The sequence below is a fragment of the Rana temporaria genome, chromosome 8, assembly GCF_905171775.1.
Source record: "Rana temporaria chromosome 8, aRanTem1.1, whole genome shotgun sequence".
Classification (NCBI taxonomy): Eukaryota; Metazoa; Chordata; class Amphibia; order Anura; family Ranidae; genus Rana; species Rana temporaria.
The window spans coordinates 89,043,982-89,071,246 of NC_053496.1; the positions used below are offsets into that span (position 1 = coordinate 89,043,982).

Genomic DNA, 27,265 nt, shown 5'->3' on the forward strand with positions numbered 1-27,265 from the left:
ACTGGTCTGCAACCCAGGTGAGTTTAAGAATATGCTTGAGTGCGAATAGATGTGCGACTAACCACCGTAGTGCTATGCCGTGGGCATTCCTGGAATTTAATTATCACACCTTGTATTTTTATTTTCAGAATAATGCAACTGTACTGTATTATTTGATCCTCTAAGCTCTGCACTGTGTACATGTATATCGCAAGTGCTCTTTGGCCTCTTTGGAGGAAAAATGTAAAGGAGCAGCTCTTAGGAGAAAAAGCAATCAAATCTCGGTGTTAGGATGCATGATTGGGAAAATCCAGATACTGTAGACCTGCTGCCATATATTTACACCAGCTGTAGAAATCCACATTTTTACAAAGGATCAGCTTGAGCATGGGTCTTCAAACTACGGCCTTCCAGTTGTTCAGAAACTACAATTCCCATCATGCCTAGTCATGTCTGTGAATGTCAGTGTGTTACAATGCCTCATGGGATGTGTAGTTCTACAACAGCTGGAGGGCCGTAGTTTGAGGATCCCTGAGCTAGAGGGTTCCTACCCACTTAACAAATTAGAGGAGCTTCCCAGCTTTATCCATAACAATGTATCCCTGGCCTTATACAAGAAGGTGACCACTACCCTCCTTGCACAAAATTTTCATAATAAAAGGGGTCTCGCACTTTGCTAAAAATAAATAAAATACATCACAATAACTTGTCCTACATCCTCCTTTTTAAGGCAATCGATTAAATAACATTTTCAACTTACAGCACCACAATATGGAACTTGACATCCATCCAATTAACTTATTCATTGCTTTAGTGCAAATCAGTTGGGTGAAAATAGGTAAAACCTAAAATAATGTTAAACAGACATAACTGGGCAAAGTTAAAATAAAAATGAAATGATCAAGTTGAAATACAAATCATTTTTTACTATCCAAAGAGAACTGGGAGCACTTACTGTAGTACACAAAATAATATATATATATATATTTATATATTATATATACTGTTCTCTTGAGTATCCGTATAAGTATGTTTTAAATAACAAACATATACGTAAGTCAGATATTGTAGTACATATATTTTACAATATATAGTATACGTTAATAAAATTGCTGTATATTGCATATTTGGTCATACAGCGCTAGAATGATATATCTTTAATAAGTTTATATTGAGGGGCAGATTCAACACTTGCAGCCTTCATATATGATATTTCAATGTTTCTAGATTGGCTTAAAACATCTTTATCACTGTTTTAAAATAGTGTCAAAATGAGGAGATAAAAAGAAAGAAAATGGAAACAAAAAAGGAGAGAAAACAAATTAAGTTTATTAGGAAGAGTTGCATTTGTATTATTATACAATATAATTACTTTTTAGAATGTATCAAATCTGTAAACAGTGCTTTAAGAATAACTACATATAATGTGTAGCCAGCTTTTCCCTCATTGTATCTGTACCCACCACAGACCTCAGATCAGCATGCAAAACTCTTTTATCCTCCATAGTACCAGTGGGCTGTATGGTACTAAAGCCTAGGCCAAATGTCGGGGGCATCAGTCGGTTTAATAGAAACCGGACAACATTGGGCCCGTGTGTACTGCAGGCGGTCCGACAGTCGATGGGACATGACCGGAAAAAAGTCTACCGGTCGGCTCCCGAACAGCAGTCGCAGCCAATAGCTGAGAGCGCTGACAGGAGTGTTCTGGTGGGGGGGACACAATAGAACAGCAAGGGAGATTTCTGTACTAACATCAGGGCTTTTGGCTAAGATAGTATCTGTTATCAGTTACCAGTGGAGGCGCTGTGCTACTGTCCCTAGCCTACGGTGGTGGGTTAGGGATGGCGGTGGCTATGCAAATCCACTGGTGTAATGGTAACCTGGATGGTTAGTATTGGGGAGAGCCGAAACCGGACTACTCGACGAATGGAGGGCTGTTAATAGGTCTCCTCTAGAGAAAGCCAGAAGGGTTACCTCCTGATAGGGATAGCTGTAGAGGCACTGGTCTGGCCGAAATGCCGGGTACCAAAAGAGGCCTGTGGTGTATGAGCCCCTGGAGTGGCAGTCTAGGGGTTCCGTAATTCTCACTGTGAATAAGGGTGTCACTATGAGTTTTTACCGGCACCTAGGTCACTGCACCATCATACTTATTTTTTTTTTTTCACACCTGCCTCGTGGGCCGGGCCTTTTGGCTAAGACCAGAGGACATTTCTCGTTCATTGAGGGAGTCTTAAACCTTTGGGGCTATACAGCTGCCTACTGGAGGACTGGACACTGAAAAATGATAAATACTGTAGTCCAGCTCAGGATAACCTTTTCTATTACCAGCATGCCTCATTTTTTATTTTGTTCTGAAAGCATCCTAAGAGGATTGACATATTTTCTACAGCTCTGCTTTGTTAGATTTTTTTATTTATTTTTTGCCAACACAATTTTCTTCTTTGATGTTTTCTTCAATTAAGATTCTACATCGCTACTGGAGATTTGTCTCTTCAGTTGCAGCTTTCTGGCATGGTCATCCTCCGCCTGGTATTTGGAGTACCATATCCAGACCTCACTGGACTTGACATGCAGGCCAGCCTGGAAGTGATCTTCGGCATTGGATTCTTCTTAAGGATTTTTACTTTGGTTTATTTCTCAGCCAAAGAAACCTAAGAACCAAACTGCTACTTTTTTCCGTCTTTCACTGTTAAAGTGGATGTATACCCTCACATATACCCAGTGAAGTAAACAGCCTCACAGAGATTAAACAAATCTCCCTACATATCTTTTACATGTATACGTATCTGCTGTCTTCAGCTTTATATACGGTTTAGAAAGTGAATGTCCTGTTAGAATTTTCTCATCCTGGTTCCCCTGTAGGAGTGGATTATTGCTAGACACTGTGAGACAGCTGAGGAAAGGCACACACCCCCTCCCCACACATTCAGAGCTTGCCTGTGAATAGTTTAGCTTTGTGCTAATCTATTTATAGCAACATCCCCTGACACATACTTCAGGCTCCTGTCGGAGAGTTTGTCAAACGTTATTAGGCTGATAACAGAAGAACAGAGCAGGATAAATCTACAGGACATAGGGCTTTGAAGAGCGATAACAAAACACTGCAGAGAGATGTGCCCGGCTCAAATTTCATTAATCGGGTTTACATCCACTTTAAGAAATGTTCCTTTCATTTCTCCATGCCACTAACTCCTACATTAAGACGCTCCCAGACAACCTCTTAGGTGTTACTCGCTATCACTACACCTCCCAGACCCTTTATCAGTTGCAGGCTAATGAGTCTGGCCACACTAACCCTCCCCCTGCTTTGGAATTGGCTGGTGTGGCGCTTACTTTAAAACATCAAACACCAAGTGCCTGTCCCTGGAATGCTCTATCTCCTTCCAGCCCTAACCTCAGTCTTTCACTTAAATGCTCTTTGTTTGCTTGGCCAGGGACTATAGCAATGTGTTTTGCTCCCTGTCCCATCTCTATTTCTTGCCTCCGGCCTTCCTGTGCCACTGCACAGATTAACAAATCTCCATCAACCCCCCTCAGTTCTTCTGAACCAAGACATCATTTCCCCAGTGCCTATGGCAGAACAGTTGTTACGCCAACCTGTTCACTGTTTATAAGCCCATTCTGGATCTCAAAGCTCTAAATGTCTTAATTTGAGTCCTAAAATTGTGTGTGGAATCTACAAAATCTCTGCCTCCCTTCACTAGGGAGACTTTTTGGCTTCTGTAGACATGCTTACTTACATGTCCCTATCTTTACAGCACATCAGCAATTCTTACTCTTTGTTGCAGTTTGTGGCTCTGCCCTTTGGCCTCTTGGCTGCACCTCAGGTATTCACTAAGGTGCTGGTTCCTATACTAGCCCTGCTTTGTTCTCATGGTATGCCTGCTGCCTGCTGTCTGATAATTAGATGACCTCTTGTTCAGGAAACAGTCAACAACATGAAGTTCACATCCAGACAGCGATTCAGATGGATCCCGAACCTTTAGAAAATGTCAAAGAAACTGACATCATTTGAAATATATGGGCCTAGTCCTGGACACAGCTCAGGACAGCGTGTTCCCCCCATAGGAAAACTTCAATGACTCTAGTTTTGGATTTGAACTCTCCAGTCCAGGAACCATCCAACTCTCCATTTTCCATGCGAGTCCTAGGTCTGATGGTAGCCTATTTTGAGATAGTCCACTTTCACTAGTTTTCTACAACACAGAATTCTGTTGTCATGGGACAGGTCTGAAGACCAGGTTGTCCCCAGCCTGGTGGCTCAGGAATCTGGCTCTGGGAAGTCCTTCCTTGCCATCTTTTGAAGTATCCTTGGTGATCTGTTGGGGACAGGCTATCCTTGTTCCAATCTCCTTAATCAATTTTGGATGACAGTACCTTTTTACCCTTATATATTTATATTATCTAATAGAGGCTTAAGCTTTTTTGAAGTTCCTGATATTAGCTGGGGAAGAGCACTGGACACTCTGTCAGTGCAAGGGACTTGATCAATCAAGGATGAACCAGAAGTCTCACTGTAGCAAGAGAGCAGAACTTGTCAGCCATGTAAATGCCAGGTGTATACAACTGGCAGGCAGATTTTCTCTGCTCATTGACATGGGGATGTTCCAGGACCTGTGTCGAAGTTGGGAGCTGCCAAATGCAGATCTCCTGGTCACCAGGTTCATCAGAAATCTTAAAAACTTTGTCTCCAAATACAGGGATTCTAAGGCAGAAGCAGTGGATACTTTGGTGGCTCTGCAGGATTGGTACATGCTGATCAATGCCTTTCGTCCATTGGAACTTCTTCCCAAACTGCTTTGCAGGATTGAGCTGGAAGGCATTCTGGTGAACCTCCCCTAGGTACAGGGACCTGCACAATGTGGGTTCCACCAGGTCGTCAAGGTCTTCTGTTCCATGGAACGATTTGCCACCCTGCTCTACAGTCGCTGGGTTTAAATGGCATTACTTTTGAAGTCCAGGTTTTCTTTCTGTAATCCTGGATAGACTCCATGAGGGTGTTCCAATTTTGCATTCCACCATCTCTAGGTGACTCAGACCATCATTCATACTTATGCTTTCAAGTATTGGGTTCAACACTTTCCACTCAAGGTACTCTACATCTGTGAGTGCTTCCTGGGCCTTTCAGCCTCAAACAACCGTTTCCCAGATTTACAAGGCTGCCACCTGTTCTACTTACATGCTCTCAAAATTCTATCAGGTGAACACTGCAGCATCACCTGACGCCAGCTTTCAGTGTAAGCTCTTTTAGGCAGCACTTTGAGCTGCAGGAAGTTCCCAGTTTTCTGTTGTTTTCTTGGGCCTGTTAGCAGTTGTTTGCTCATTTGTCCAACCCTCATTTCGACTGCTTTTGGACATCCCAAAGGTTTAAGACTTCCTGTTGCCCTCAGTGGACAAGAAAGGAAATTGTATTTTTTATAGTAAAATTGTTGTCTTGAAATCCATTAAGGGTCATAGGTCCCACCCCTCTGCTTTTATGATCATGCTGTAGAAGTTATCCAGGGCTGGCCTACGTTTTTTTGTTTGCAAGTTTACAATCCTCCTGTAGGCTGCACAAAAAACTGAAGTTTTAAGACTGTGATCCTCAATGGACTCCAAGAAAATAATTTTTATGGCAAGTACAAAAATCCTACTTTTAGAAGTATACTCCAGGCATTTTCTTACCTCTCTTCATATGGTTTTCTGCAAGCTGACATTTGGGTAGACTTCCCATCCTGACCATCGTTCGCATCTCTTTTTCTGGCTTCCTCTTCTGAACACTGTTTGTCAAGAATAGGTTTCAATCAGATATTGTATATTGCTTTAAAATAATTATTTTTAAATACCACCAGTTTACATGCTGGAACACCAGACACCAGTACTTTTACTCTGCACTACTTTTCGGCTATGTAGAGCAACCAAATACAAATTTTTATTTTTTTCCATTGAGTAAAAGGAAGGATACATCCTTTGTTGGATCTCAATGCTTGTGATCTGCAGCCAACTCCATGGCATTTCTGAAGGTAGGTATTAGTTATGGCGACAACAGTGTATTTGCCAAACAGATATAACAAAACATTTTCAATAGTATATTCAATAGTATATTAAGTATATAGTATATTAAGCAGACAAAAAGGAACCAAATAAGAGAAGTCCATTGTTAGTGCTTACAAACACTTTAAAATGCATTTATATAATTGCACCAAGAAATCTTAAAATTCTGTGCTACTAGATTTCCACATCTAAAAATTATACTCTTTTATATAACATGACTGCTACCCCATTCCCTACAGCCCCCCCCCAACCAAAAAAAAGAAAAATATATCTCATTCATGATCAGTGTTTTCTATCACCTAATGCTATCTATCATACTGTATGCTCTTGAGAGTCTTAAGCCTCTTTCACACTTTTTTTGGCGGATCTGAACGATTGCTCCATGCAAGTCTATGGAGCGACAGATGTCAGTGGTGACACGTTCGCCATCCATCCTGGCGGATCGGATCGGGTGAGATCTGATGAAAACGGACATGCTGTCTGTTTTCGTCCGATGTCTCCATAGGAATCAGCGACGCTTTACAAGCCCCTCCCTGCTTAGTGAGGGACCTTTCATCTGCCGGGTTAGCGGAGATCAACGGAGAGATCTCCCGCTGAGCTGGCGGGCTCCACTTCAATTGATCCGCACAGTGTGAATGAGGCCTTATCCAACAAAACAAGTGGAGCAGAAGGGGCGTAGTGTTGAAACTCTGTTAAATTATAATTACTGGCGGACATCAGTGCAAGACATTTGAGAGGGAAGTTCCCAGGTTATTCTTATTCATGAAAAGTTTATATAAAAAAGCAGGGGTTTTGTCTGATGATCGTTGTAACGGTTTTCTCTTTTTTGTTGTTGTTGTTGTTGTACATTACATACTTTTATTATTTTTGTACACTGCTACACAATTTTATTACTAATACCAAGGCCATACCTTGTGCGGCCAGTACACTTATAGCCATTTCTTGTATGTATGCAAAAATGTATGAAAATGTGTTTGTTTTCTAGTACAAATTATCTGATTTAAAAAAAATAAAAAAAATTCAATCGAGGGGAGATTGGCTTAGCATCCCTAGTTTAGCCCCCCATTCATGGATTGTGTTGGGCTAGTCTCCTAAAACAAATTGATCTTTACTTTGGCACCCCAAGAGTTATATGCACTAGATGGGTGAGATTGCACTCTTCAGTTATTTTGAGTCTCTGTACCAAATCTGCACTGATTGGGTCCCACATTGGAATGCTAACCTTGTTATCTCTCTTCTTTTTTTGTGTCTGCACTGACTGCAGTTAAAGATAATTTTGATGACTTTCATAATTCACAATATTAATATTAGTGTGCCAACAGACAAAGATAAGTGTAGATTTACTAGAAGTTATGTATAGTTCTCTGTTTTGTTGTTTTGATCGATGGAAGGAGGGAGGGAGTGGAAATGACCTTAAAGGTCCTACTTACTTCTATAATGTGAAAAATCTTCATTAAAAATGTACCCAATAAAAAAAAGAAAGAAAAGCTTTTTTGTCTAGTGCTAGGAATAACACCATCAGAGGTAAGTATTATTTTAACTTTTTAGTTTTACAGTATGGAAGCCTTTTCTTTCTTTTGCAGGAGGATTAACGGAATATAGCAGCTGTTAGCAGATAGATTGAAAGAAAAGTAACAACACTTGCTGGGGAAATATTATTGAGGGGGGTGTTTTATTTTTTAACACAGAGCATTAGACCCCTTATATTTTAGGGGTCTACCTGTGAATTTCTGACTACAGGGGTATTGGTGATGGAAGACATTGATCAGGGAAGAAAATAAAAGAATCTGTAGTTGTATGAACCTTTGTAAAATATACGTGTTTCTAGCACTATTTACATTATTTAATGCTGATCTGCAGAGTTACTGTCCCTTTAACTAGATCGGTTGGGCCAAGCTTCCCAAACAAACTATTCAGAGAATACAAAGGTACCTATGAATGGCTGAGCAGCACTCAGCCAGACTGAATTTTGTTAAAGCGGGAGTTCACCCTAAAAAAATTTTTTTTTTTCCTCTACCATGCCATCCAGCATACTAGCGTTAGCAACAGTATGTCTTTATTTTTTTTTTATCGCTGTACTCACAGTTTAATCCATTCAGACTCTAGGCGTTCCTATGTAGAGGGGAAAATGATTGACGGCCGGCTATGGCGCTTCACGCTTCCCGGAAATAGCCAAAATAGGACTTGGCTCTCTACGGCGCCTGCGCAGTCAGTTCCTAGTCTGTGTGCAGGCGCCGTATAGCGCCGCGAAGAGCCGAGTCCTACTCCGCCTAATTTCGGGAAGCGTGACGTGCCATAGCCGGCCGTCAATCATGTTCTCCTCTGCATAGGAACGCCTACTCCCCGCAGGAGTCAGAAACTAAAGTAAAGGATTAAACTGTGAGTACAGCACAAAAAAATAAAATAAAGGCATACTTTAGCTGACGCTAGTATGCTCGATGCCATGGTAGAAAGTTGATTTTTAGGGTGAACCTCCGCTTTAAGGGTGTGGGACAGGAAGCTGGGGCTACATACAGTTTTTTACAGCACACCCAGTGAAAATAGCTAGTTTGGGCCAGCTTGAACCAAACTAGTTAAGGGGGCGTGTGCATCGGTTTCCCCCATTTTGCATACTGGTGTGCATTAATGTGTCACAAAGCAACACTTGGGTGTGAATGGACCTTAAACAGTTCCTTCAAGTCCTCTTACCTGCATTTTCTGATACATCTCAAAGTTAATTGCCTTTACTTCTTCCAGTTGCTCTTTTAGACCAATGAGGGTATCTTGTTTTTCTAAAATGTCTTTCTCCAACAACTTAACAGCAAGTTCAATCTCATGCTGCACTCTTGCTGGCTCAAGATCAGTATCTGATTCCTTAGATGGTGGAAAAAGAGAAAACAGGACGAGGAGTCACATAAGCAACACAAATAAGGTCATATATCTTCATACATCCAAGTGTTACCTTTAGCTAAAAAACTGAAGTGTAAAACATGAAAAGGGAGCATTTCTAAACCTTTTTTACCCTACGAAATGTAATCATTTATATTGTTGTCAGTCCCCTGTTCCTATTCTGTTTGGCAGCTGTCAAATAGATGGGAAGTGATCAGAAATAGGCTTTCTTGAATATATTTTCAGGGTTTATGGTTATTTTCATTGATTTTTTTAAGCCACCCTTGTACATTTCAGCCCAGGAAGGATTTACCACTTCCTGACCAAAGCACTTTTTGCGATACAGCACTGCGTCGCTTTAACTGTGTGGTCATGCAACGTTGCACCGAAACAAAATTCACATTCTTTTTTTCCCACAAATATAGCTTTTTTTTGGTTTTATTTGATCACCTCTGCGGTTTTTAACTTTGCACTATAAACAAAAAAGAGCGACAATTTTGAAAATAAATAAATATTTTTTACTATAATAAATATCCCCAAAAATTTAAAAAAATGTAATGTTTTCCTCAGTTTAGGCAGATATGTATACTTCTACATATTTATGGTAAAAAACAAAATCGCAATAAGCATATATTAATTGGTTTGTGCAAAAGTTATAGCCTCTACAAAATAGGGGATAGATTCATGGAATTTTTATTATATATATTATTTTTTTTACTAGTAATGGCGGTGATCTGTGATTTTTATCGGAAATGCAACATTATGGTGGACAGATCAGACACTTTTGACACTATTTTGGGATCATTGTCCTTTAAAAAAGCAGAAACAAAAATTTTCTCTGGACAGCCGCACTCTGAACAAATTGGAGCCTTTATGAAAAGAAGGACAGCACTACAAGTCACAGCAAAATAAAATAAAACCAGACTGTTGACGTGTTTCGCACTGAAACTAGTGCTTAGTCATAGCTCACAGCTCATAGCTGACCATTGTCATTTATACAGTGATCAGTGCTATAAAAATTCACTAATTACTGTGTAAATGACACTGGCAGGGAAGTGGTTAAACACTAGGGGGCTGTCAAGGGGTTAAGTGTGTCCTAGGAAGTGATTCTAACTGTGGGGGGGGGGTGGCCTACCACTGACATGACAGTGATCACTGCTCCTGATGATAGGGAGCAGTAGATCCCTGTCATGTCACTAGGCAGAACAGGGAAATGCCTTGTTTACATCTCCCCGTTCTGCCTCTCTGTGTCACGATCAAGGGCTGCTGGCGAACATCGAGTTTGCGGGGCCCGCGGGCATGTTTACGGAGTACGCGGCAGGCACGCGTGCGCCTGCTACATGGCAAATTAAAGGGAATGTACAGGTATGCCCATTTGCCCACCGCTGCCATTGTGCCGACGTATATTGGCGTACAGCGGTCGGCAAGTGGTTAAATTGGCAAGGGGAAAGCCATGCATCTACAGTCCTAGAGGTTGTACTTATCCGTGTAATGACTGGTTATGCATTTATACCTACCTGTCTCAGCTGTGCATCTTCATGATGCGTACATATGTCAGTAAAGATTTCATTCAGTCCATGTCTTGCATGCTGTCTGTACATCTGTTCTGCTTCAATACTGGCCTTGGCTGCCTGTTTGTAAACCTCATGATTATAATATGACATTAAACTTTGCAGTAATTAAGTGGAGTGTAAAAAATGGCAACAAGTAGACAACTGGCAAAATGTAATCAATAAAACAGGTGGTAAGTTTTTTATAAATTATACACAATCAGCTTTGCTGGATTTATTTTCACCTTTGCTAACATATAGTAAAAAAAAAAACAGAATCTTTATCTCAACAACATATAATACTGGCCACACAATGAATTGTTCAGGCAATTTCAAACAGCATTTCATTATAAGAACCACACAGAATAACCATGCTACCACCACCAGTCTCTCTACCATTACTTTGAAATGATCTAAAGTTTTGGTGATAGGTTGTTTTTATTTTGCAGGCATAAATACTAAGCACAGGTACAGGTCTGAAGAATGAATCTGTATATTAGCAGGGCTCAAAATTTCAAGTCCTGAGCTACTAGCCAGGCCTCAAGAGTTACTCGCCACCAGTTGCTCCACCTAATTCATACACTGCCCTGCGCCTAATTGCACCCGTAAACACGCCCTCGTAGATTATCTCATGGAATGACAATGTTTTATGCAGAATCAAGTTACAAAATTAAATATTACCAACAACAACTTTAACAAAATGGGACAGGGCACTGGGGGGCAGACCAGAGGGACAGGGCACTGGGGGCAGACCAGAGGGACAGGGCACTGGTGGCAGACCAGAGGGACAGGGCACTAGAACTGGGTCTCTTCCCCATTCTCTTGCTGTCTCCTCTGCAACTCCCATCCATCCTCTCTCTCTCTCCCATTCATCTCATCATCAGGAGCCTGTGTGTGCAGCTCCACGCTTGCATGTCCCCACTTCCCCCTTTTATTCAGGCTGGCAGAGAGGAGAGGAGCTGCAGCACAGCGGGAGGAAATACAATCCAGCGCTGAGATCCACACAACTGCACAGCCGTTGACACCATAGCACAGCACACACTGACAGCGCACAGCACACATTGAGACCAGTCTGTTCACAGTGCTCAGGCTAAACTGTTGGACACTTCGAGCACAAGGAGAAGAAAACTGCACAAACTAGAAGGCTGCCGCTCTCATGTCAGGGCAACTTTCAGTGAGCGCTGCACCGGAGTGGTAATTTTGGCAATCCTCCACCTCACTCATTACTTTCTGCTCTCCAGCTACATTGGTCGGGGCCCGGGGGAGGGGGGCAGGCTCAGAGAGGTCATACTGTTAGGTCCCACAAAAACTTCTCCCCGTCACATAAGGCGCGTCACCAGTTTCCGAAAGAAGCTGAACGTCAGTGCGCAGGCGCCGTATAGAGCCGACTTGCAGTTCGGCTTCTTTCGGAAACTGGTGACGCACTTATGCGCCGGGGGAAGTTTTTGTCATCACGTCAATCACTTAGCCTCTGCATAGGAACGCACACTCCCGCGGGAGCCACTACCCGGAAGCCGGGGGGGGGGGGGTGGGGGGAAATAGCTATACGACGGTATGTACAGTAAAAAAAAATCATACTTTACTGCAATTCCACCTGATGTGTAGATATGTACTCCTATGTTGTAGGCAGCTCCAGCACAAAACAGCAGGGGGAGGGGAGTGGGGGGTGGTGTTGGGTTAACGACACACTGTATAATAGTGGGGCAGCATTACCACCTAGATAGTAGTACATTTTTTTGCTCTTTAATTTTGCCTATAAAGGATTCTTGCATATAAAAGAGGGTATGGTGGGTTCTTTCAGAGGGATTTGTAGAGATTCAATTGCATGAAAGGACGTGAAAGAAAATCCCTAGGTTTCAAAGAGCAGACAAAGGCGTCAGTTGAGTGGCCACATACCAGTCCTGTGTTATCCTCTGAGCACCTGGCTAGTGATGACGTTACACGGTACGATGTGCACAGAGCAGTACATAAGAACGCTGGATGCTGGAAGAGGACACAATTGTGAGGATTTTCCTGGAGTGCATGCTAGGAGGAAACTGAGGAGTATGAAACATGGGAGTAAGGGGGGCATGGTCTTGAGAAAGGACAGGACTGGTGCATAACTAAGCCTCAACATGGAAGGGAGAAAGGCAGGGAATGGTCTATGCATAGAAAGTAGCAAGGGTAAGCTTTGAATGGCTATCAGAGATATATCCCACTTCAGACCTACTTACATCTTTGTTTCAGTGGCGTAAAACCACTCATGGAGACCAGTGCCTTATGGTAGAATGTGAAATTGGGAGACAAACCCAACAATTGTAATTTGGTCTTGACAGAATTTTGTGACCCCAGAAATTAAATAGCAACAGTGCTGAGTTTATGTATAAGCATCTAAGGCATATCAGGACCACCTGGAACTTATACTGATGGGGAAGGTTGGGGTGGTTCTTACTTCATGTGAGAGGATGTCCATTTTTTGAAGGTCCAACCTAACAAGCCAAAAAAGCAGAAAGTTGCTTATGGGGACATATCAGAGAGGATGGTCCTGAAACTTTAGGGATAGCAAAGATCTATGATCATTAAGGACTTTGATACCTAAATAGGTCATGGTCTTGGGTTGCCATTTAAAAGAGAAGGAGTAACTCATGAGGGATAATGTGGCTGGGTAATGGGAAATGTTTACTAAAGGTGACTAAATCTTTGATATTCTTCTAGGACACTGAGCAGCATAGTCAAGGGGGAAGATTAAATATAAAAGCAGGTCATCTGCATACAGCAAAACTTTATGATGATATCTTCCGATCTGTAAGCCCAGAACAAACGGATTATTCCTTATGGCCACCGCCAAATGTTCCACCATAAGGATATATAATAATAATAATAATAATTAGGGTTGTCCCGATACCGATACTAGTATCGGGACCGATACTGAGCACTTGTACTTGCCAAATGCTCCCGATGCTTCCCCCCCCCCAAGAGCAGGTGGAGAGGGGACGGAGAGCGGGTGGAGAGGGGGCGGAGAGCGGGCGGAGCAGAGCAGTCCTCGGGTATGGAGGAGAGGAGACCTGCTGCCGCCTAGTCCCCAAAGTGAAAGCCAAGCACCCCGCCGCTGCCGACATCTAGTTGATTAGCGCTCGGGGAACATAACAGCTTTCATTTGAATAGCTGTGTTCCCCGCCGCGCCTCATCATGTATAGCTCCTCCCCCTTGTCCGGGCACTTTAATAGACATATCACCCGTCCCAGGATTGGACAGGTGATCTGTCTATCAAAGTGCCGAGCAAGGGGGAGTGTCTACATGACAAGGCGCGGCAGGGAACACACAGCTATTCAAATGAAAGCTGTTATGTTCCCCGAGCGCTAATCAACTAGATGTCGGCAGCGGCGGGGGGCTTGGCTTTCTCTTTGGGGACCCAAGGCTGCATTTAGGGACTTGGCTGCATTTGGGGACACAAGGCTGCATTTAAAAAAAAAGTATCGGTAATCGGTATCGGCGAGTACATGAAAATAAGTATCGGTACTTGTACCCGGTCCTAAAAAAGTGGTATCGTGACAACCCTAACAATAATATTAGTAGGGACAGATGACAACCTTGTCTTATATCGTTAAACATAGACAGGGGTCCAGACAGTATACCATTAATGAGGATCTCCGCCATGGGGCTTGTATAGAAAGCCATAACCTTTGATATAAAGGTATCTCCCATGTTTACCTGTAGAAGGGTAGCTTTAAGGAAGGACCAATGTACCCAGTCAAAGGTCTTCTCTGCATCAATTGTCAGACTGCAAAGAGAGATCAATTTGCACTGAGCCAAGGAAAAAGGGGTAATTGCAAGGCTGGTATTATCCCTGGCCTCTCTGTGTATGAGGTGGCAGGAGTGGCATGGGTTTTACTTCTAAATGATCAAGCATGTCAGAAAAATACCAACATCCATTTATCTGTAGAAAAAAAAAAAAAGTTCTACCTCTAGATGTTGATGAGCTTTCATGAAAATCATGGCATTGTCATTCCTTAATTGATGGTTTTCCTCTTGCAATTTGATAATGTTATTCTTGGCTATTGCCAACTAAAACAGAAATACAAATTTAAGAAAAAATAGGTAAACATAAAACAATCCAATACAAAAGTCCTGACAAAGTTTGTAAATATTTATCAAACATGAGCACATTCAAATTTGCTACAGTTGGAATTAAGGGGGTTTGGCAAAGTTGGGTAGCAATTCAATGAATACAATTTAGTTCTGGGTGTAGGAAGGCCCAAACCAATGCTCCCAAAGATGCCATCAGGTAAAACGTATGTATGAAGAAGTAAAGGCCGCAGTTATTTTTTCTTAGTAAGATACTGCAGTCATCTTTACTATTTGCCTTAAATCTTTTCCAGCCTAAAGCGGAAATTCAATCTCTCTATCAAATTGACTTTTTTTAATCCTTATGTTGCTAGCCTATTAGTAAACAGATAAGTAAATATGATATACTTTCCTGTTTTAAACTTTTATTTTTTTACATTTCTATAGTTACTTCCTGGTTTCCAGGCCTAGGCAAATGATGTCATAAATCCCAAAAGTCTTCAGGAGGGTTTTCTTAGCTAAGCACACCCCCTGCCTGCATGCCTGATCAAAGAGTAGATGTATTCCAGAGAAAAAATGCTACATGAATCTAGGGCCATCTTTAAGGCAGGGAAAAAGGGGCAGCTGCCCTGGGTCATGTCATTGTTGTGGGGCCCAAAGCAGCTGCCTCATACTTGCCAACTATACCAGTTTAAATTCCCTTCTCCCGGCCATTTTGGCCGCTCACAATTTTTTGTTTCGGGTTCCTGTCATAATTGTTCCTGTTGAGTTATATGCTGGTGGGAGTCCTGCTGTGGGCGATAGCCATTGGGCTGACTCTCCACCACTACGTATTCATGACTGTACCCTGACTGTGACACCTTATGCTGTTCATGTATAACTTGTTAAAATTCTAATAAATATATTTTCAACTCTAAATTCCCTTCTCCCTTGAAGTTTTAGTCCTGTGCTGTGTCCAGATATCTCAGTGTGAAGTGCTGCTACTAATGCTGCCCAGCTCTGCCCTATTGTTGTGACCCTGTGTTTACCTGTAAATAACCGGCATTCATATGTAAATAATGGCAGCATTCATATGTAAATAATGGTAGAATTCATATGTAAATAGCTGCGGCCGGCAGCCTTGATATGTAAATAAAGGCGGCAGTCATATGTACATCATGCCCACAGCATACACACATATACTCTTGTTAACGGCTTCAGTGGTAACCCTGAAGAATGATCATTTGGTCAACTATAATGCCAACATTTGACAATGTTATTTATGTAATTTTTAAATGGATTTAAATGTATTTCATTCTGTGGTATAGGTATTCATTTGCTCACATTTGCACTGCCTTATAGACAGTATTATTACACATGAAGAAGATTATATAACAATGGATTTATGCATACGCGTTTTAGCACTTCCATACCTCTTCAATGAGCTTTGCATTTGACTTTTCCATTGTATCGATTCTTCCATGAAGACTGCTAACAGTACCACTGTGGGCAAGCATTATATTATTAATATTATACAGGGTAAATTTAGTGCCAACAGTTTGCGCAGGTCTTTACAAAATGGAAGAAGACAGTACAGTTACAACACAATTCAATATAAGAAGAATCAGAGGGCCCTGTTTTTTAGAGCTTACAATCTAAATTAAGGGATTGCTATAACACTACTCTGCTGCCAAGAGACACAAAATAGTTAAACTTGCAAGGATAGTGTTCTATTTCCCTGATATTCTCTTCTTCCTCCTTCATGGCAGCCTTTGAACTTCAGACCTGTAAAGCTTCTGGCAGCCTTCCTCTTTATCAAAACATACAACCAAGACTGGAAATGTATATAATTTAATTTTAGAAAGTCACAGTTTTTGAGACGGGGGGGGTTTCCAATATGAAAGGGACTTCTCTGGGCTTCAACAAAATGGCAGCCTCCGGCAAGAAGAAACAGGAGCAATGCTGGAGGCAATTTACAGTACACAATCATTTCGGTAGCATAATTGAATTATTAATGTGGAATATGTTGTTTTGTTATAAAAAAATTATTGTTATGAGTAAAGTTCTGCTTTTATATAAAACATGTATTTCAATAGAGGGGATTATAATTCTCAGATGCCCACTCTTATGTCCCCAGTAATCAGTGCCTGAGATTTTGTGCCAGGTTTAATCGATTCTAAATGTATGGCTTAATTTTTATCAAATCAGTTCAGGTTCAAAGATTTTCTCCTTGGAAAGTAAGAATATGCTCTCTTCCCCAAAGGACTTTTTGTGAGCCCTACAAATACGCCATTTTCTGATGACTATCCAACTGCGGAATGAGTCTCTGGCTCCGATTTCCTCATTCGAACATCATTGCTTAAACACCTCACCACACATTATTGATTTCCTATTCCCTGGTGAACAACTCCCCAGCAGATTACGTCCCTCCTTTTTTAGAGAGATGGGAAAGGGACCTGAATAGGACCCTTACGCATAAGCAGAAAGCTTGTGTTCTTTTTTTTTGCTCACAGGTCCTCCATCGCTAGCAGATATCAAGACACAGGTTACAAATTGTTGACTCCATGGTATAGGACCCCCCCTCCCCCCTTACACAGGATCTTTCCTTTGGTATCTCTATGCTGGCGGTGTCATGAGGACACTGGCACTCTGATCTATATATCCTGGTTGTGCCCTTGTATACGTCAGCTCTGGGAAGATATTAACAGATTAATCTACAAAATTACTGAGATCTCGTTGGAACTTTGCACACAGGTGTTAATGCTACACATTCTAAAGGCGCAAGTATAAACGATTCCTCCTGTTTCACCTTCTCAATGCTGCCACAGAATGGAGAAGTACAGAACCAGCAAAGGTTGGTCAGTGGTGAACGAGATTGATGACATTGAATGATTGAAGGCAACTCTGAGGCCGCGAACACACAGTCGGTCAAAACCAATGAAAACGGACTGAAGGACCGTTTCATCGGTCCAAACCGATGGTGTGTGGGCCCCATCGGTCAGTTATCCTTTGGTCAAAAATTTGAGAACTTGCTTTAAAATTGAACCGATGGACGCCTAAACGATAGGTCAAAACCGACGGTTAGTATGCAAAAGCATCGGTTAAAAACCTGCGCATGCTCAGAATCAAGTCGACGCATGCTTGGAAGCATTGAACTTCATTTTTCTCTGCACGTCGTTGTGTTTTACGTCACCGCGTTGGACTCGATAGTTTTTTTAACTGATGGTGTGTAGGCACATCAGACCATCAGTCAGCTTCATCGGATCGTTCTCATCGGATGGACCGACCATGTGTACGCGGCCTGAAGTGCAAAGATGAGCAGTTCCGTAAAAATGGTTTTATTAGCATGATTTCCAATACTCTTGGGATTATGCTGCATACATGGCCGCTGTATTTTCTAAAAGCTCTTCTTCGTAGTGGGCCATGGTTGGCACAATGTTACTTTTTACAGGATCATTGTTGACCTGTTTAGCATCCTCCAGCTTCTCTCTGTCCCGCCCCAAACTGTGGTTCTCTTTGTTTTATTTTTTTAGAGGTCCTTTTTAACCTCTCCGAGGGTATTTTGATCTTGAAAGGGATCTATAGTAACTCTCTATATCAAGTTTAACCGTTATTTCCAATTTACCAATTTTACAGCTTTAGATAAGCATTGTATTTTATTTTGGAACCAGAATTGGTTATGTGTCTGAATCTTGTCCTTGCAGTACATTTAAACTGTATGCTTTTGCTGAAGGATGCAATAAAACGTAAAAATGTAAATAAATAAAAATTATTAAAAAGTATTATAATTGCATGCAATGACATTTTTACATGACATTTATTTTGTCATGGACTTACTTCAGTTGTCTGTTAAGTTCTTCAACGTAATTCTTTTGATCCAGTATTGCAGAAATGTGTACATTCCTTTCAAAAGGGAGGACAAGTGTTAATAACTCTACAATATCACTGCAGATATCCAGTTTAAAAGGAATTAAACATAACACTAAAATATGCTAGTTTGAAGAAAACTATCTCTTGCAAGCGCAAATATTCTGCCTCAATAAAATTATATTTAAAAAGAAAATTAGCCAGCCCATGTATGAGAGTAATTTGTTTTGTTTAGCCAGGGGAATCCTCGCGACCGAGTGATTGTATTTTGACAGTGGGAGACTTCCACGCCATCAGAATACACTGATCAGGGCTGCCTGCTTTAGCCATCGCCACTGATTCAGCAGAGAAAACCTGACAGGGCGGTTTTATAGAAGCCAAATGGTAGATCAACTTCTGTACAAAATCCCTGCCCATACATGGATGGAAATTTGTCTGGTCCCTGCTGAACTAGACAAACTTTGCTCCATGTGAATACTTTATACTTTATACTTGTGAATTAAAAATGTGGAGAGGCTACTCAAAAAACAGTCTTGCTTGTTGTTCTAGACAAGCTGTCCTAGTTCTCAAGATATGTGACCAATTTTTTACCAAGTGCCAGATTTCGACCACATCGGAGCCTCTGATATTGAAGTGAAACACAGAAGCTGATTGCAAATTCCTAATTTGGATCAAACTGGACATAAGCAATCCCCCCACCACCACCACCCATACATGCTCAATTTGTAAACGGTAGTGGCGTCCTTCTTTTAAAGAAATCAGAAGAGAAAAACAGCTAAACTAAAATAAATAATTAGCCAGTTAAAGTGGCTTTGCAGATCCAGTGTTTCCCTGCTGCAACCCACTTCTCTGTTAACACCGCCTGGGTTGCCGTGCTGCCATGTTCTTCTATGGCGTTATTGAGAGGCAGCCGTCTTCAAGGTTCAGGCAGCTACTCCTGATGACAGGCTGCAAGGCCCACGCTCCTTCTCTGTCAGCTGAATGGAGGCCGATTCCTGGGATATATCCCAGGAGGCACCTGGAGCAGAGCACGTCATTTTTGTCTAGGTAAGAATGGAGGGAGCGTGGGCAGGGGAAAGTAAACAAAAGGGGCAAAATAAATACAGTTATTCATGCTACAAAGGGGTGGAGGGTTTAAAGGAACAAAGTTACTTTTTAGTTGAAGCTTTAGGCTCCATGCACACTGAAGCTAAAAAAAGCTATAAAAAAACGCCAGTAGCTTTGCAGGGAGCCTTTCAACGTTTTTTAGCGTTTTTGCAATAGCTTTAATCAGCGTTTTTCAATGTAGCTTTTTTTTTCCAATGGATAAAAAAAAGCTAAAAAACGCTGGTGCCGGCGGTTTTGATAGTTTTTGAGCATTTTTCCCCGCCGAAAAAAGTCACTTTGAATGCAAATTTTGGGCGTTCAGAAAAAAGCCAATAAACTTCAAAGCTTATTAACACTAAAAAACGTCCATGTGTGCATGGGCACATAGGCTAACATTGAGTTCAGTTTATGGGCTTTAAAAAAAAAATCCAAAACGCAAATTTCAGGCGTTCAGAAAAAAGCCAATAAACTCCAAGGCTCATTAACACTAAAAACGCCCATGTGTGCATGGGCACATAGGCTAACATTGAGTTCAGTTTATGGGCTTTAAAAAAAAAAATCCAAAACGCAAATTTCAGGCGTTCAGAAAAAAGCCAATAAACTCCAAGGCTCATTAACACTAAAAACGCCCATGTGTGCATGGGCACATAGGCTAACATAGAGTTCTGTTTATGGGCTTTAAAAAAAAAGCCAAAACGCCAATAAACTGCAGTTTATCAGCTTTGGTGTGCATGGAGCCTTAGGCTTTATGCTCCATGCACACTAGCTGCTTAATAAAACAAACAATGCAACAAAAACGCTCATATTTTGTGTTTTTGTTCTGGCGTTTAGCACTTTTTGTGTCTGCATTCAGCAGCGGCTAGCTGGTTGTTAAGAAGCGGCGGATGCCGCATCCCTAGCAACCAATAACTGATCAGCTGTCAGTGAGATTATAGTATAAACAAAAAAGAATGCCAGCATTGAAAACAAAAAATGAAACCAAAAACTGCATGGGCCCCCCAATCTATACCATACACAAAAAAAAACTTGCAGTTTCCCCCTCTTAAAATTCATATCCCGGCAGGCCAAGAAGTGGGAGGGGGGCGAGCGAACCATACTAGGCCACATGTCCTCAACATGAGGGGGGGGGGGTGTTTTAGGGAAAGCACCTTGTCCCCATGTTGATGGGGACAAGTTCCCTTTCCCCCTGAACCCTGGCCGTGGTTGTGGGGGTCTGCGGGTGGGAGGATTATCGGAGCCTGGAAGCCCGCTTTAACAAGGGGGCCCCCATATCTGGGTCTTCCCCTATGTGATTGAGTAGGGGCACATTGTACCCCTACTCATTCACCCAAAAAAACTGTAAAAAAATAACACAAATACAGTTTTAAAGTCCTTTATTAAAAAAAAATGTTTTAAATTGTCCAAGTCAATTATGATAAAAAAAAAAGGGAGGTTCACACCCGATGCTGGCTCCTGCAAATGACAGCTCATGCCGCTAAATAAACTAAGGGGCGGGGCCACCTGATGACATCACTGGGTGACCCCCATCAAACGGGGCATGCTCAGGGGGAACTCCCTTATTAAAGGGGGCTTCCAGATTCCAATAAGCCCCCCACAACCACCAGCCAGGGCTGTGGGGAAGACACCCTTGTCCACATCAACATGCCCCCCCCGCCTCAAAGCACCCCCCTCCCATGTTGATGGCATGTTGCCTGGTATGGTTCTGGAGGGATTGATTCACCCCCCCCCCCCCTCTTGGCGTGCCAGGCTGCATGCTCGGATAACAGTCCAGTAAGGATTTTTTTTGGAGGGGGGGTCTTTTCTTTTTTTTAGAGTGGGGTTCCCCTAAATGACAGCCGGGAGGTGGATCAGTTATCCTGATTGGGCATCATATGATATCCTTCAAGATTTGCTGCTAGTGCATGCACCCGGGGGAGATGTCCGATCTCTATGGCGCAGGCTCTTTACCATGTGATCAGATGTGTCCAATCACAGCTGATCACAATGTAACTAGGAAGTGCTGGTTATTGCCATCTCCTGATAGGGGGATCTGGATTGAATCAGTGCAGTGATTATTAGTGCAGCCTGCCAGTGCCCATCTGTGATACCAATCAATGCCCCTCAGTGTATCCTTATCAGTGCACATCAGTGCCCATCATTGCCGCCCATCAGTGCTGTATATCAGTGCTGCATATCAGTTCCACCTATCAGCGCTGCATAGAAGTGCCACCTCATCAGTGTCCATCAGTGCCACCTCATCAACGCACATCAGTGAAGGAGAAAACCTAGTTATTTACAACATTTTATAGCAGAAACAAAGAAAAGCTTTTTTTATTTTAATTGTATTAATAAAATTTTTGGTCTTTTTTCATTTGTTTAGAAAAAAATAAAAGTAAACTCTGTGGTGATTAAATACCACCGAAAGAAAGCTTCATCTGTCTCAAAAAAAATAGTAAAAATGTTACAGCCTTGAATGACCACGCAAGGGCCTGGATTGGGGAGGACCCCCACACGCAGTTTAAAAAATATATTTTAATGCCAACATCCTTTTGTTTAAATTCAGCTGTCAGCGGGGAATATCGATGACAGCTGATGCGTCATCCGTTGTAAAGAATGACAGCGGCCACCCGCAGAGAAAAAAAAATGCTGGAGACCGGTGCTTAGCAACATTTAGGAACTTGTTTCAAGGTAACACAACACATAAACTGACCACACTACCATTGATCGGCAGCCATGCTAGCGTGGTCAATTTACTTTTTAGGAGGAGGGGCACACAGGCAGGATCAACCAGGTATTATACCACATTGGCAGGACTAAATAAAATAGTTAAACAAACAACGCATATTATATTGCTTTAAAGAGGTAGTAACATAATTTTTTTAGGTTTACAAACACTTTAAAGTTTGCTTCAGAAAATCTTTTGTAAAAAAACTGCGTGTATGTAAACTTTTTATTTGCACATTTTGAGAATTTGTAATACTCTCCAACTAACACACACACTTCTCCTATTTAAGCTTTGCAGCTTTCTGTGTTACTGTTCTGTCTCCATACTGTACACTGCAAAATGAACTGACAGGGAAACTAGCTAAACAGAAACAAAAAGTATGTGTCACGGTAACGGTGTATGTAGCCAAGAAGAGTTTAAAAGACATGATCCTACTTTTGATTTGAATATCAAACACAACATGAAAAAATTATCCCTTAATATCCTTACCTTCCTTCGCGATCATGATTATCTTCATCAGATTTTAAATATATGGAAAAATCAATGACCCCAACCTAAGGAAAAGAACACAAATAAAAATACTATCTCTCTATCTGGTTGATGGATCAATAACATGTAAATGTGAGAGTAAGGCAGGCCAAACTTATTTCCTGCAACTCGTGGTTGCAGGAAAGAAATTTGCAGGATTCCCCCATCAACACAGACAATGTTGACAGGGGAATCAGCAATTGTCTTCTCCCGGTAGAAGACAGTAATGATCGCTAGCGATAATCGCAAGATAATCCGGCAAGAAGGTTGTACCCAAAATTATGGATCGATAAACTTGGTACCAATTTTCAGAACACTCAATGTAGTAATGGGCAGCCAAGACACTGACATTACACTTATTTTGACACTTTTATTGAATTTTTCCTTCTCACTAACATGAGCTATCAAAGCCATAACTGCATCTCTTTCTATGATGGCCAAGTAGATCATGTGGTCAAAATAGACATACAGGCTCGGATTCAGAAAGACGTTACGACGGCGTATCTCCAGATACGCTGTCGTAACTCCTAATGCAAGCCGTCGCAACTCGGCGCCTAATTCATAGAATCAGATACGCCTCACAGTTGCCTAGATACGAGCGGCGTAAGTGTCTTACGCCGTCGTATCTTAGTTGCATATTTAGGTGGCGCTTCCGTAGATTTACGCGTCTAATATGGTAATGAGCTGGATACGCCGAATCAGAAACGTACGTCCGCCCGGTGCATTTTTTTACGTCGTTTACGGAAAACTTTTTTCGGCGTAACGTTACCCCTGGCTCTATGAGCTGTACGCAATGTTAAGTATGGACGTCGGGACAGCGTTGAATTTTCCGTTGTTTGCGTAAAACGTTCGCGAATAGGGCTTTGCGTAAATTACGCTCACGTCGAAAGCATTGACTATTTGCGACGTGATTTCGAGCATGCGCACTGGGATTCCTCCAAGGACGGCGCATGCGCCATTAAAAAAAAAAACTCATTTACGTGGGGTCACGATGATTTAACATAAAACACGCCCACATCTCAGACATTTGAATTTTGCGCGCTTACGCCGACACATTTACACTACGCCGCCGTAACTTACGGCGCAAATTCTTTCTGGATAAGGAACCTGCCGCTATAAGTTACGGCGGCGTAGTGTATCTAAGATACACTACGCCTGCCTAAAGATAGGCAGTTCTTTGTGGATCTGGCCCACAGTATGTAAGCTATTAAAAGTTAACAGTTCGCAAAAACCTGCAGATTAAACTGTACCTATAAAAAAAAGCCATGTAACCATAATGCTTGATGGTGTTTACCACTGAATTTATTCTTATATCACTTTTTTCTGTTATTTTTACCAAAATGTGCAGAGTGACGTATGATAGAGGGAACGATTCATTTTACTTCAACACCATCCCTACAGTCAAGCACGGAGGGGGGTTTGAGGGGTCAATGGACTGAGCCATGTATTGTAAAATCTTGGATGAGAACCTTCTTCAGAACACTGAAGATGGGTCAAGATGGACCAAATCCCTCCCGAGATGTGTGCAAACCTGGTAACTAGCTTTAAGAAACGTCTTACCTCTGTGCTTTCTGTGACAGGTCTTCATTATGGAGAGATCTGGGGTCTATTAGCAGCTGATCAGATACAGAGGTGGAACCGGAAGTGACAACATACTCGTCACTTCCGGTTTCTGGGGTCACAGAGAGAGAGAAACAACATCAGTTCCTCTCTCTCTGTTCTGGACACCCATCGCCGCCGGTCGCATCAATCCCGGGGGTCCGTGATCGGATGGCACAGCCCAAGAAAAGCAGCGACAGCGGGGGGTGAGACTCCCTTCTGCCACCCACAAAAGTGATTGAGTGGTTGTTCAGCCATTCAAATCACTTCTGCTGAAAATATTCATACTGGGATGATGCCTGCAGGCGCAGGCACCATCCCGGTATAACCGAGGTTGTCCATGGACGTCCTTCCGGTGGGAAGTGGTTAAAGCCTAAGTGCAGTCAAAACAAACAACACAAAAATGAGCACAAGGGACTTAACTTACAGTCAGTAGGATGTGTCCTTTTCACTCATGCCTCTTCTATTAAGTGAAAGGAAATCACACTCTGTCCCACCCATTCCTCACAATTCTTTGCATCTCACAGATGGCATATAGGCCTATATATTTTATTCATTCTTACCAAATCAAGGACTATGCATTTGGTTGCAGAAATAACCTTACTTAAAGTCTATATAAACCTAAACACCAATATTTCACAGAGCTTTTAGGCCTCGTACACACGATAGGTTAACCAGAAGACAACGGTCTGAAGGACCGCTGTCCTAGGTTAACCTATGAAGCTGACTGATGGTCCGTCGTGCGTACACACCATCAGTTAAAAAAACGATCCTGTCAGAACGCAGTGACGTAAAACACGGCGACGTGCTGAAAAAAAAGAAGATCAATGCTTCCAAGCATGCGTCGACTTGATTCTGAGCATGTGCTGGTTTTTAACCAATGGTTTTGCATACTAACGATCGGTTTTGACCTATCGGTTAGCAATCCATCGGTAAAATTTTAAAGCAAGTTGCCATTTTTTTTAACCTAAGGTTAAATAACCTATGGGGCCTACACACGATCGGTTTGGACCAATGAAAACGGTCCTTCAGACCGTTATCCTCTGGTTAACCTATCGTGTGTACGAGGCCTAGCAGCAATGACATGCAAAATTGCATGAAAAAGGGTTAAAGTGGAAAAATAGGCAGTTGTTTATGATAAACAGTACTTTAGCAAATTAAATGTCAGTCAGTTAGTGTTTACACTTAAAAAAATGTAAATTAAAATGGCAAAAAGTTTTGGCATGGCAAGCTTCTTATACCCTCACTATGAATAGGAAAACAGCCTTACAGACTTGTACCACTGCACTTCAAACATCATGCAAAAACATTACAAGTATTATATGCAACATACTTGTGAATCCAGATCTTCTCCTTTGACACAGAGATTGGCGTCAATCACATTTAATCCAACCAACAATCCAACAATTACTGTTCCTTCTTCTTCCATCATTACTGCATAATTTTCATAAAACTCGCTACATAAGAACATAGGAGGTGCGGGTTACCTTAATTATATAGTTTGACCATACTATAGCAAATGTTTCTACCAACATGGAAATTAAATTAACACTATAAAAAAGGGGGGGAGAGTTGGGACTTTGAATGAGATGCGTTTTTAGCAGTATGCGATTAAATATATATATGGAATATAAAAAATGTTTCCATAAATGTTACCACCTGCCCCATATCTATTGATTAGCATGCCTGTGCTCCTTATTAGGAGGCTTTGAAATCATAGCTAGGACTGCAGTACACGGAGTGCCTTGACGTTTGGCCTGCAGCTTAAACAGGTATTTGCAAATACATGCAACTAAACCTCTGTTTTTAATTACATTTAATTGCACCCGCTTGGCTCCACCCTTGTACTGGCCCTGGTCTTAGTTGTCTTCAGATCTAACACCTCCTGTAAAAATTTGCCCATTCTCAATCCCCAGCATTATGGCATAGTAGAAGACAATGAGATGTACTACAAGCACATTTAGGTACCTACATCATTTATTATTTGGTTTCCTTAAAAGTACCCACAAACATGAAAAAAATCTTTTGGTTGCCTGCAAATTGGACCAGCTATCCGGTGTCAGGGTACAACTAGCAATCCCACAGGTTAGGCCCGATCACTAATGTTCTATAAGGACACCTGGCCTCTTCTTGTTTTACCACTTCTCATTGCAGCAGCAGAATGGTACATGCACACTGGGGCTCTTGTAAACACTTTTCTCCTGATAGGAGAAAAGCAGCTTCAAATACAGGCCTAAGCTGCGTTTATGCAAATGCTTTTAGAAGCTTCAAGCACTTGGGCATTTATTCCTTTTTATTAGCCAGAATATTAATTTTATTCTGGTTTAGATGCATTAACAAGTTTTGGCATTTTTTCAGCCGCAGCACTTTTTTTTCTGCCCTTAAACGCCCCACCTCTAAACTCCTGTAAACAGCTATGTGTGCATGGACACATGGGGGTTATTTACAAAAGGCAAATCCACTTTGCACTACAAGTGCACTTGAAATTGCACTGAAAGTGCACATGGAAGTGCAGTCGCTGTAGATCCGAGGGGGACATGCAAGGAAAATAAAAAACAGCATTTTAGCTTGCACATGAATGGATGATAAAATCAGCAGAGCTTCCCCTCATTTCAGATCTACCCCTCAGATTTACAGCGACTGCACTTCCAAGTGCAATTTCAAGTGCACTTTGCACTTGTAGTGCAAAGTGGATTTGCCTTTCGTAAATAACCCCCTAAGGCCTAACATAGAGGGATATTTAGATGCAGAAAATAAAAAGTCAAATGTTTTTGAGCTGAAGAGTGCATGCGGCCTAAATGTGTGAGTGTTAGAGCCAACAAAGTCTGAAAAATACTGGAAGGTACAGAAATATTGCATATTGCAAACATACATATAAAGCTATACAGGGCGAGAATTAATAATACATAAAGCAATAATATCAGCGTATAACACGCACCCTAACTTTAAAGCGGATCTCCACTCTAAAGTGAAGTCGCGCTGATCGGCACCCTCCCCCCCTCCGGTGTCACATTTGACACCTTTCAGG

General features: G+C 41.8%; 1 protein-coding gene across 2 annotated transcripts in view; it reads right to left on the bottom strand.

The window, feature by feature from the left end:
- Nucleotides 1-685: 685 nt before the first annotated feature.
- The window catches only part of RUFY2 (RUN and FYVE domain containing 2), a 39,659-nt gene continuing 13,079 nt past the window's right edge, over nucleotides 686-27,265 (bottom strand). The window contains exons 6-15 of one of the 2 annotated variants that reach the window (XM_040362182.1): nucleotides 25,571-25,694; nucleotides 22,600-22,664; nucleotides 18,291-18,356; nucleotides 15,887-15,956; nucleotides 14,373-14,474; nucleotides 12,327-12,413; nucleotides 10,398-10,511; nucleotides 8,701-8,865; nucleotides 5,644-5,738; nucleotides 686-1,229 (exon numbers count right to left, since the gene is read on the bottom strand). In XM_040362182.1, the coding sequence (XP_040218116.1) occupies nucleotides 1,121-1,229; nucleotides 5,644-5,738; nucleotides 8,701-8,865; nucleotides 10,398-10,511; nucleotides 12,327-12,413; nucleotides 14,373-14,474; nucleotides 15,887-15,956; nucleotides 18,291-18,356; nucleotides 22,600-22,664; nucleotides 25,571-25,694 (997 nt within the window). In that variant the 3' untranslated portion in view covers nucleotides 686-1,120. The remainder of the gene's footprint in view (nucleotides 1,230-5,643; nucleotides 5,739-8,700; nucleotides 8,866-10,397; nucleotides 10,512-12,326; nucleotides 12,414-14,372; nucleotides 14,475-15,886; nucleotides 15,957-18,290; nucleotides 18,357-22,599; nucleotides 22,665-25,570; nucleotides 25,695-27,265) is intronic. The other variant, XM_040362183.1, reaches the window with a different exon arrangement.